The 11858-nt window shown below is 50.1% G+C and overlaps 4 protein-coding genes across 4 annotated transcripts; 2 read left to right on the top strand and 2 right to left on the bottom strand.

Moving 5' to 3' along the window:
- Positions 1–424: 424 nt before the first annotated feature.
- Positions 425–1837, top strand: N7515_005652 (uncharacterized protein; the record flags this gene model as incomplete). The annotated part of the gene is made up of 2 exons (XM_056666396.1): positions 425–473; positions 606–1837. 2 exons carry the CDS (start codon positions 425–427, stop codon positions 1835–1837), a joined length of 1281 nt encoding a protein of 426 aa, XP_056519992.1.
- Positions 1838–2399: 562 nt separating this feature from the next.
- Positions 2400–5195, bottom strand: N7515_005651 (transcription factor domain-containing protein; the record flags this gene model as incomplete). The annotated part of the gene is made up of 6 exons (XM_056666395.1): positions 2400–3312; positions 3362–3517; positions 3573–3797; positions 3852–3984; positions 4045–4238; positions 4285–5195. 6 exons carry the CDS (start codon positions 5193–5195, stop codon positions 2400–2402), a joined length of 2532 nt encoding a protein of 843 aa, XP_056519991.1.
- Positions 5196–6015: 820 nt separating this feature from the next.
- N7515_005650 (lactoylglutathione lyase GLO1) lies at positions 6016–7080 on the bottom strand (the record flags this gene model as incomplete). Its single annotated transcript, XM_056666394.1, has 3 exons — positions 6016–6191; positions 6244–6990; positions 7047–7080. The coding sequence occupies 3 exons, from the start codon at positions 7078–7080 to the stop codon at positions 6016–6018; spliced, it is 957 nt and encodes a 318-aa protein (XP_056519990.1).
- Positions 7081–10634: 3554 nt separating this feature from the next.
- N7515_005649 (uncharacterized protein) lies at positions 10635–11735 on the top strand (the record flags this gene model as incomplete). Its single annotated transcript, XM_056666393.1, has 1 exon — positions 10635–11735. The coding sequence occupies one exon, from the start codon at positions 10635–10637 to the stop codon at positions 11733–11735; it is 1101 nt and encodes a 366-aa protein (XP_056519989.1).
- Positions 11736–11858: the final 123 nt, after the last annotated feature.

Raw genomic sequence — 11858 nt, 5'->3', positions numbered from 1 at the left:
TATGTTCCATTTGTGAAGCAAAAGAAGATTGTAGCTCATGTGTACCTTTCCTGCTTCTGTGGAACACGACGCCTGTATTTGTGGTCATCGGTTGGTTAGTATCGGAGGACTTATACAACAATTCCCTCACGATAGATTTCTTAACTTTGGTATTTGGACAGTTTCATTTCATCGCCCGCGTGTAGTTAGGGGTGTAGATGGCCTCACCATTCAGGCATCAACACCTCCGGATCGCCCAACGACTCGGACCTTGACAAAGTCCATCAAACAGCCAATTCTGGCTTGGATTTCACTATGCGAGCTATACTCTGCTCATCGCGTGGCGTAGCCCTTTTTCTGCACCGCAGTAACCGCAGCAGAGGAGCGACCTGCATCTCCGTGTGTTTTCGACGCGCCCAATATTCCACTTCAACCGATTGCAGTGATGAGACAATTACCATCCCTGTTGGAGCCAGCGGCTCAATTTCTCTACAGTAAGCGACATTGCACTTAAATCTAGACATAAATTCTGACTTCGCTCTAGAATCACGCGACCGACCAAATTAAGCCGGTCAGATCAGGGACAATCCCCAGAAAGCCCAAATGTGATCCTCTATCTCCCCCAGGACCTTTGTTCCAGGATACAGGGACCATCTCATCTCAAGATGAAAGTGAAAGCTCAAGTTCCAAGGTTGATCACAAAACCGATGAACTCAGCAACTTAGCCTATAAAGCTTCACCTCAACGTACCCTAGCATCCACCACATCTGCGGTGGTCGTCACAGTCAACTACCGGCTTGGGGATATCCAAACCACCACCACCGCCTCATCCGCAGATACACCTCTTCTCACAAAAGGGTTGGAGCCTTTACAACCCCTAACCTCCCACAAATACCCAACCCCAGTCCACGACACCCTATCAGGCTTCGACTGGATCCAGTCAACCCTCAACCCATCCCGCCTAACAGTCTTCGGCACCCACATCGGCGCCTCCTTAGCCCTAATGCTATCACTCACCGAAGCACGCTCCATCCAAGCCGTCGCTGCCATAGAACCTATATGCGACTGGCCCAGTCTGGACGAATACTGCATCCGGGAAACCGACAGCGTGTCCCCAGACCCAGACCAAGAACTCAGCACTCCCCCAACACCAAAACACAAGCGACACCCAAGGAAAAAAGCAGCACCACCGGACCTCGTTCCACTTCTCCACGCCCGCGAGAAATTCTTCTCATCACCAGAACGCTACTTCGACTCCTTCGCCTCGCCTATTCTCTTCCTCCGCTCGGCGGGCCGGGACGTTCCGCGCTCGTTCCCGCAGTACCTGACTGGGCCGGGGTACCCGGTTCCCGTGCTCAAGGAGAGCGGCACGGAGATGGGTGTGTACGAGATGGATAGCATGTCTGGTTTGGATCCGGGGGTTTATTCGGATGTTGAGGGGACTTGTGTTGATGATGAGGGTGGTAGTGGGACGGTTCCGCGGCGGCGAAAGGCGCTGTCGCGGTGGCCGCCTTATGGGCTTGATTATGGACTTAGTGGGGGTGCGAGGTCTAGGGCTGGGGTTGGGACTGGGGTTAAGAGACTAGAGACCAGATTGCCTTTGGTTAAGGTTTTGGTTAGGGATGGTGTGGGCGAGGTGAAGAGGAAGGGGAGAGAGGGGGGTGGGGGGTTGGTTTTGCGGAGACAGGCGGATGAGATGGTTTCTGCTATGCGGAGGGCTTGTTTTTGGGGGAGGGAGAAGGGAGTTGGGGAGAGGAGGGTTGGGTTGGATAGAGTGGAGGGTTTGCATGTTGCAGATGAGGAGGTGGGTGGGTGGCTTGGGCGGGTGTTTCGGGGGGATATGGATGATTTGGATTGAATTTAGGGGGATTATCATGAAGGTGGACATGTTTAGATATCTAGACAAGAATGAGCACTGGTGAGAACAATCGAACCTAGGCTTTCACAGGAGGATGAAGAGGGGATGAAAAGGGCAGACCACATACACATGTCGGGTAGAACAGACATCTACCTAGCGGTGTGATTTATTGGCGGTTCCGCAGTAGCAGGGATGAGTGATAACCCTGCTACCCTCCTCCCTACCGTACATAATCGGGTACGGACTTGATACGTGCCCACAGTATCTACCTATCGTTCAAGGGAACGAACCTTGAAAAGGAGGGGGTTTCCAGGTTCATGACGCCGGGCCTTGCGCCTGAAAACGTTTCAATCAGTACACCTTCCAAGGTAACAGCAGACGCTAAATCTACGAACTGATTTCTTATCATCTTATGCAGTATCAAAGAATTCACCAGGATTCAGAAACAACAGACAAACATGTACTATAAGGTCTGAAATTTCAAGATAGCCCTGGAGGTATGGTTTGTTTGAAGAATACATCTTCTCTCATGCTTATTTCCAAGCTTATATGGACATGATGGTTAAGGTTCTCCAGGTCGCTGTACGGTGTACTTCGTTTCATGGTCCATTGATCCAACATAGTCATCCGATGCCCACCACCCATCAATATCTCCCATGTCCGCGAGCATGCCGGGCGAAGGAACCTGGCCCATCCCATCGACGGCATTGGCATGCTGACTTTCAGACAACAGGTGCATATCCGAGCTACGGATCCAATCCAGATTATTCATCTGGGGATCAGTCACGGGGAACGACATTTGTTCAAGATAGTGAGGTTGCTGTTGCTGTTGCTGTTGCTGTTGCCGAGGCGGAAGATGTCGGTTAGACGTCACAGGAACAGTGGACTGCAAATGAGCAGCTCCGGCCGACAAGCGAGACTTCTTCCGCGAGCCATCTACCACCTGACCAGCAGTCGAACGACCATGCTGTACAGCCGGCCTTTGTGAGCCCATAGACGGCAAATTAGTACTGCTGATCTGTCGTTTCGTGGCAGAGCCCGATCGGCTCATATTCGCCTGCCAACGTCGCTGGAGAGCTACCAGGTAATCGCGGGTTCGCTTGGCGTTCTCGAATGACTGTCCTAGTTCATCCAGGGCGCGGAAGCACAGGTTGAGATATGCGACCATTTCGGCGCTGCGGGGGTATATCGGGCTGTCGCCTGGCTTGCCAGGACTCACCGGGGAAGTGGATACGGTGACGAATAACAGCATGAGTGCTGCGCTGAATATTATCGCTACGACTTGGTTGTTCATGCGGCGGAAGGTGTAGTGTTTCTCGTAGAGCTGGAGGAGTCGTGCGATGGCGGTGGCTGACTCGACGCACATTCGTCGTGCGTGGTGATACCCGGGGCCCTGACGGGGGCTGCGGGGTTGGATGTAGCTTTTGGAGAGCCAGGGGCGGTGGAAGAAGATGATGATTTGGTGGTATTGCATACTGCCAGGGTTAGGGTCTATTCTGGTGTCTCCTGCTGAAACAAACTCACTGTAGCATCATGAGATGGGGGAGGATTGGAGATGTATCGTCGTCTAGGTCGATTTCGAGGTTGGAAGGGAGGTTGGCTTTCCAGGCGAATAAATCTTCCGTCACTCGGTAGCAGATTCTTTGCAGGTCATGTCGAGAGATGTTGGAGCATCCATACCTGAAGTCATGCCCGTATATTAGCGTCGCATCCAACCGGAATAAAGGTGACTTACAAGATATGACCAACTGGGGAGATCATCTCCCATAGAACGACGAAATGCCTGCAAATCAACTCGATCGGATTATCCAGACTGTTATGAAGGAGACCATGAGCAGGCTGATGTCCGTATGCATGCCATTTTTCATCCTTTTCTGCGTAAGGAGCAGAGGCAGGCTTCGGGACTCCTATGTCTCCGGCGTTCATGCGGAATGGGCGGCCCAGGTAGAAGCCCCAAAAGCTGGATATTGTCAGAGGGACTAATATTGAGAGTACGTAATAAATAAAGACTCACTGATCTGCAACGTAGCTACCCCAGAACGTTGCACGGCGTACATCAGCCTCGAACTGGGTAATATCGCCCTTGTTGACGTACGCCTCCATGTCTAGATGTAGTCCAAGATCAAAAGCAAGTCGCATAGACATTCCTGTTATAATTAGACGAGCCCAGATGCCTAACCGGCCATATCATGGAGATATATACTCACCACTGTATAGCCAACCTCGAGCATCACGACTCGATGCGCCTTCATGACAACTCATGATAACGAGCGCTTGTACAGTAGCAACACAGGGAGAATCAAGTTCGATCTCGAGCAGGGCCTTAGCACGGTCTGCAAAGAACTCAGAGAGCGATTTGGGGAATGTGATGAAGGTGGGGTGATAGCGTGCCTCGAAGGCACTACCAATTGCACACCTGCACTAAGTTAGTGAACCCCTCGACGAACGAAAGAAGAAAATCGCAAACTTGCATTGCATTAGTCAAAACCTCCGAATAGAATGGAGTATCGTCAAACTCGTTGCGCCATTTATGTCGTGCCGTCATGTACATCTCCTTGTCAACGACATATGTACTCGGGTTTTGCCAGGTGAAATACAGCTCGACAAGATGATCCTCCAGCGCCTGATCAACCGGCTGACCAACCCGAAGATGATTCAGAATATCCTGCCCATCGTGGCGCACAGTGCGCGCGTCTGGTCTCTGCCGCTGCTGCGTCGCAGACACATCGACCAAGTTGAGGTTGGAGGTTGCACCGTAGAAGCGCAGGTGGCCATCCCCGGCAATTTTCAGAGTGCCAATTCGGTGCGATAACTGCTCGATAACGTCATTTTCAGCTTCGTCCTCTTCTTCGCTGTCGGAGTCATTGTCTGCGTCTTGCGGTAGCTGGCTGTGCAAAGGGCCCGGCTGAATCATGTCCATGCCCAGTTGATAGCCATCCGGGGTTAGTCCTGTATTTACGGGTATTTGAGTCATTGTAGAAGCTTCTGGTCGCTGCCTGTCATTCATAGTTGCATAGATACTATCCAGACTCTCTGCCGTTGGAAGAGTGAAACCCCAATGAACGAAGTTCTGATTGTCGGAAGCACCTCGGACCATCCCGAAGGGGTTCCAGCCCTCCGGTGAGAGCGTCTGTTCATCCGAGATAGAATCTTGCGCTGGAGATACCCCAGAAGCACCGGGGTTAGTTGGCGGGGTTTGTTCCTTGAGACTATCAGCAGGAAGGTTCTTGGCCGAAGAGTGATTTCTCGCCACTGGCTCCGATGGCTTTTCGCCTGTAGAGCTTGAAGCTTTGAGTCTATGTGGAATTTGGAGAGTATCCAGGACTTTGTTCATAGCAGCTTCATCTTCTGAGTCCATTGGCGGCGGCTCTAGCCCCTTGTCTTGGATGAATTGACACAGCTGGTCGATTCTGGCCGAGAACAATTCGGTGGTTGCTCGAAGAGACACTCTGATTTCATATCTTATGTTAGGAATCCGAGTCGAACATATAATGCACTCTTGGCAGCTGTGGCAAGCCACTGACTGCAAAACTCGAAAATATGGCACTTACTTGCGCTTGTCATCTCCATGTTGATATTTGCATTCTTTTCCCTTGCGCTGACAATTTTGACAATGCGGAGTAGCCCCATCGCACTGGTAGTAAGTGCCGTGTTAGATCACACTCGGCTCAAAATTTACACAGAGTGAAGCTGTATGCTTCATGCCAGGGCGCATACCCTAATCTTGCTCTCCCGACAGGGCACACATGCAGTAGTAACATGTTTCCGGGGCGTCTTTTTCGTTTTTCCTGCGTCAGACGACATGGTCTCGATCGTTCCCAAGTTTGAAGCCACCTCTCTGGCGAGTCTTCTAAGTTACTAACCGCCTGAGCGCTTAGAGTTGTGGCTCGGCTGACGCCTGGGGATGAAGCCCCCCGCAGATGCAAACAGATAGGCCAGAACAAAAGGATTTAATTCATCCCGCATCGAGGGTCGGGATAGTCATCGTTCAGCCATCGTCAAGAAAGTTATAAGTCTGAGAATTTGAGGTCTCCGATGTGGGGTGAAGAGGGTCCACCTTGGCCTATGAAATAGTGGCGGGGATAAGCAAAACCGGGGCCTGGGCAAAGCGGTCCAAAGCGTTCAATTCAATTGTGGACTGGGGAATATGACTATGTACGCAGCTAACACTACATGATCTACCAGTTGGAGGTACGCTTAATCTTCTCGTTCTGTACCACCTCAATCCAATATCCATCGGGATCCAAAATAAATGCAATGTTGTTCATCCGTCCGTCCGTCAGGCGCTTCTTGAAGTCAACCTTCAGGTTTTCGAAGCGTTCGCATGCAGCTGGGAGGTCGTCCACAGAGATACCTGGTCGAGTTAGAAAATAAAACCAAAGAAAGTCGCGTGATCATGCACTTACAAATGTGACCGAAACCTTGGGGCTCGGTGTTGCCGTTGTGATAGACAGGGCCCTCCTGCTTCTCCGTGCCGTAATTCCAGGTCAACTCCAACAGACCTTCCCATTCGGCCACTCCATTCTTGGCGTCCTCTTTGATTTCGGGGTTGGAGGCAGGGTATCCCAGGAAGTACAAGTTGAACTTGTTATCCGGGTTCTCAATGGTGCGGACCAAAGTCATGCCCATAGATTCCTGGTAGAACTTCAAGCTGGCCTCGGCATCCTTCACGCGCAGCATGGTGTGGTTCAAGCGGTAGCTACCCGGGTCGGTGGTAGTGCTGAGATCCTCATCGGAGCGGCGAATGATCTCCACCCAGTATCCATCGGGATCCTTGGCGAAGGCGATGTTGCGCATACGGCCTTCGGTCAACTTCTTCTGGAAGGGGTAGCCAGCATCCTCGATGCGCTTGCAGGCGGCTTCGATGTTGTCGACTGAGATAGCAATGTGACCGAAGCCGCGGTGGGGTTCTGTGTTGCCGTTCACCACGCTGTAGTTGGGGTCGTTTTCAGTACCGTAGTTGTGAGTCAATTCCAGCACTGCGTTGCGATCGGTCCAGTGACGATCGCCCTGGAGGGAGGCCGGACCATTGTAGGCCAGGAAGTAGTTGCAGAACTTCCATTCGGGCATGTCGATCTTGTTGACCAAGCTCAGGCCAAGGAATTGGTAAAACTCCACCGAACGCTGCGGGTCTTTGACCCGCATCATCGTGTCTGTATTCCATTGTGTCAGCGTCTAGCGATGTGTATTTTCGCAGGGTTCCACGAACGGTTGAGCTTATAGGTGGCGGTATCGGTAGTCATGGTTGCTAGGGATCCTGGTGGGATTGTCAACAAATTGAGCTGGGAATCAAGATGAAATTGGGCGTACTGATTGGTACAAAGAATCTCTGTTTGGGGATTCCAGGAGAAAGACGAGAAAGACGAGCGAACATTGAGGGAGAGAGAAAAGAGAAGGGTTAACAGGCTAATAACAGCCTTACGAGAGAAGCTTTTGTCAGCCGTGAGGGGAATGGAACCGATTGGAAAGTGGGGCACATGACGCTGTAACCCTTTGATAGCTTGATAGCTCTAGTTAAGTCTTGGACTTTTATATTATTACTGAGTTAGCTAACTATAACCAAGTATTTGAATCAGATTCCCTCGCAGTGTCATTCGTCTTCCAGCTCAGAAGATTTGCCCTGTGCATATAATGCCACCTCTCAGCCCTTCAACCCCGTTCTCGACAAACATAGCTTCACCACGTGATTCCTCTAGACGAACTCCCGAAATTGAAAGCTGGATGAACGGTGCTGGGTGCCGACATGCTTGAGAGACTTCTCGACAAAGACAAATTCAAAACTTAAACATGGGGTTTCGTGATCTATCGATGCACGTATCAGAGTGACTCCGAGTGGGGAAAATTCGACTAGGCCACATGCAGTGAACGAAAAGCTCGGAGAAGAGAAGAAGCGGACAAGGCGGTGGCAGAACAGGAGGGGAAAAGCTATGGCAGGTTGCAGGGCCATAGTGAGAAGCGGGTCTAACCTGGGGTGGGAAGGTAAAAGGCTCCTTAGGTTAAATGCGAATTGCGGAAATCTCTGAGGATTGGCAATCCAATTTGAATGGAGATTGGTCAAGACGTCAAGCTTCATAGTTGTGGGCTGGGCGAATTTGTAGCTGATGATGCTAACTTGAGCGCAAGATCAACAGACATCTTGTATTCTTCCCGCCAACTGGCGAGCAGGCTCCAGCCAACTGGCAAGGCTATATCCTTAGGAATTGCCCGAATGATCCCACTGGTACCTACACATGCCGCGTCTGATCTGGTGCAGTGGTGTTTAATGTTAGACTGGGATACACTGGGATAAGGCCTCCCTAGGCCATAGACAGGAACCTTGGTTTTTGTTGTGGTCTAGGTAGTGGTCATTATTTCCCATATCTAATCTAAGAATCTCTAATCTCTAATCTCTATCTCTAACTAAGAATCTGTTACTTGGGTATCACGACAAAATCTTGCTCGTTCGTTGGTTGGCTGTCTTTTCTGTACTGCTACGTCCAATCATTTCGCCCGCTTTTGCCCCTCTCTTGGTGGGGTTGCAATTTTTTGTGCTACGTCCAATCATTGCACCCGCTCTTTCGCCTCTTTTCGTGGTGATTGTTGTTTGTACTATGGCCACGTGATGTATCTTAGTCAGCAGTCAGGCGGAAGGCTGCTACCCCGCCTTCCACCTGAACCCCTTAGAGAGACATGAACAACCAAGAAACATCAGAACAATTGGAATCCGATCCCTGCGCAAGCAATTGCAACAACCTGCCCTTCGTCTGAGACAAGCAGGCAGTAGACCTGCCAACAGTGATGGTCTTTTGCCTGCTTCCTAGGCTTGGCGCCGTCTCCGCCAGTGTCTTTGATTAGCTGATTCCCCGTTCGGATCACTTTTCTCGGTGTTACTGTTTTGCATGTCGTCGCCGGCTCCCAATACCTACTAACCGTATCGGACGGCTTTCGAGTCATGACGACAGAAAGAGCAGAGAAAAGTCCTTGAATGTTTCTGCGAAACCGTAGAGTATCTTCGTCTGGTGTTTAATGTTAGACTGGGATACACTGGGATAAGGCCTCCCTAGGCCATAGATAGGAACCTTGTGTTTGTTGTGGTCTAGGTAGTGGTCATTATTTCCCATATTCAATGCTATGGCAAAATGTACCAACTTTTTCCATAAGGTCGGTTCACAACTTAATTTCATCGACCTCAAACTCATCGGTACCTAGGGAGTGCGACCAATAGCCCTTGAAGACATATGTATGAACAGATTCAGCTTTGATCGAGTTACACCTACCGGGCTCCAGATTGATGTGAGGCGGGGCTTGAAAACATCCACGCCAGACAGGGACTCTCTGCCAGAACATGTTTACTGTGCCACCTAGGTCGTGAAAAGCATGAAGAATAAATAATAAAATAATGAGGGCCTCGCCAATCACCAGCGGTGTGCATGATTGGCGCCGTTGCAGCTTGTCTTCAGCTCTCTTCAGCTGACGCTCCACCCCCGTTTATCCTTCGAGGGAAGATCCATTCACGCAGGCTATAATTGGATGATAATAAATACTACCTCTTCCTTTGCCTGCTAGTCACTAGCGGCAGAAGCCAGTCCAATGGTGATATTCGTTGACGCAGATCTAAAAGAGATATCACAGATCTTCAATCGCCCCGCAGACGGATCTAGAGATAGAATAGGTGGATCACCTCTTCTCCACATATTGGACTACTGTCGACGTGGCGGTTCGCGAATCGCTGGTCTCGGGAGACAGAGAGTCAGACAAAGCAATATCCGCACGCAAGCAACAGAAACAGAAGAAGATTGTTGTGTGCTCAGTCGGTTCATGGTAGAAGATGTCATAGACCTCCTCACAACATCCCCTGATAGATAGTGTTGAGTTGAGCATGCAAGTTCCGACCACTGTTGGTCAGAGCCTGGATCATGCTATCTGTATTAAGAATATAGCATTAAAAAAAGCAAAGTGGTCCTCATAGCTAAGACGAGAAGAATGTAAAAGAAAATCAAAATTAAAAACTACATTAGGGGATGCAACTATCCTGATCGAGACATCGGAAATATGTGGACATCATTCAAGCTGCCCGGACCAAAACATCATCAAATTGGGGGACTGTGGAGTAAACCAAGGATGGAATACGCACGAGAAGCATAAAAACACACTCTTTTCCTTCCGGATTCTCCCTTTCCCCCTCAGCGTCTTTGTCCTCTTGTTAACTCTATACTCCAGCGGGTGACCATCCAATAACTCAACATGGATACTACAATCATCCCGCCGAATGACCCGGGAAGTCCGCGATGGCTTCTAGACCTGGAGGAATGGAAGCTTTGTCCCTTCGCAGAAATTCCACAAGAGAAACTAGACCTCGAAGGCTATGGGATAGTGTCCTATACCTGGGGGTACATCCAAGGGGATAAACCCGCCTCAGACCCTCCTCGAGGGCTTCTTTGGGATGTTCCTAGCGTCACACAATGGCCCCTATCAACGGCAAGGCGGGTAATGGAGACAATGGGCTGTCGATACATTTGGTGGGATTGGATGTGTGTTCCTCAAAGAGGGCCTGGCTTGAGAGAACTAAGCCCTGAACTTCTCCAAGTTCAAGCGGAAGAAATTGGGAAGCAAATGTTGGTTCTATTTCTTCTCACCCGCCCTGTCTAGTCACTGAATGATTGCTTTATGCTAACCAAATGTTTGATCAAGGCATATATATGGCAAAGCCAGAAAAAGCATAGTCTGGCTACATTCAACATCATGGACAGAAGAGTCCCCTCTCAAGGTGCTGCTATGTTTGAAATCACCGGATGGTGAAAACAGTGGCTCAGAAGACATGCGAAAGCGTGTTGAGGAAGTACAGCTTCTTCTGGACGCCGCTCGAGAAAAAGAATATTGGTTGTGCTCAGGCTGGACGTTACAGGAAGGCGTGCTACTGCACGAGACCGATCTTATTGACGGCAATGGCAGCACGCTTCCTGGTGCTGATTTCTGGATGAGCGACCAAGCTACTGTCTCGGATCTCACCGTGCCCATCACGAAGCTAGCTCATGAACTGGCAATTGGATATTTCATCAAAACACAAGGCTACGAGCCTGACATGGGTGTACCAAGTCCTCCGGCAGCTTACCTGTTGTCTGAAATGCCTGAGGGGTGGTTACGTCGATTATTCCAAGTCTTCATGTCGTCGGGATTTGTGGGCTTCTGGAAGCGAAACCCTCTTGGTATTCTCTCAGGCAAGCGAAGCCGAAAGTTCCGCCACGACAAGGATTCCTGCTGGGCGTTATTGGGTGCATTGGGGATCGACGACATAGATGTCACCTACGACAAGAACGTCACCATGGAAGAAGTCAAAACGAGACTCTTGCAGGCGCTGATCGACAAATACTCATGGGAGATGCTGATGTTGCCCTATCCGGAGTTCCGCCTACAAGACAAGGAGGGCCCAGATACCATCGAAAGAGGTTTCAGATGGACTGATGTTGCAGATGGAGTCATGCTGCCCGTTTCTATGTTTGCTGTGGAGCAACAGCCCCCACCGCATTCTTTCGTGCAAACCTGGCCTACTCTGAGCTACACCCATGATCTTCGTATAAAAAGCAGCCCGGGGGAAAGAATCGTACTTTATTCTGCCTCACCAGATGGGAAGGCTTGGTTCCGCCATTATCGCCAGGACAAAGATGGCCTTCGCATTGTTTCTGCCAGCGAAGTTACTTTTGATGAAGACAGACTCCTCTCGTCCGCATGGCTGCTGCCCTTGCATTATATCAATATGAAAGCTGGCGTGCTAGGGAGAAGGTGTCTTGTGTTGGTGAATCTCAATCACGGAACGGGTAATGAGCCGGCGCGGGCTGGTTTTGGTGGGATCTTAGACCTAAAGGGGGTGGGAGAGCAGAGAGTCTTTGTTGATGAGATTGTTCTAAATAGCAGCCCGTGAATAGATCAAGTCGCGTTCCATAGGAAGGAATCTAACAAGGCTTATGATAGATATAAATCATGTCAATTCTTCTGATTCGTATGCTTCACCTCCTAATCTGAGCTATTGGAATTTTCCACTAAG

Source organism: Penicillium bovifimosum, assembly GCF_028826915.1.
Source record: "Penicillium bovifimosum strain IBT 22155 chromosome Unknown utg000005l_segment0_segment0, whole genome shotgun sequence".
Taxonomy (NCBI): domain Eukaryota; kingdom Fungi; phylum Ascomycota; class Eurotiomycetes; order Eurotiales; family Aspergillaceae; genus Penicillium; species Penicillium bovifimosum.
Note: the sequence above shows the minus strand (reverse complement) of the source record. Positions and strands in the feature narration are given on the sequence as shown.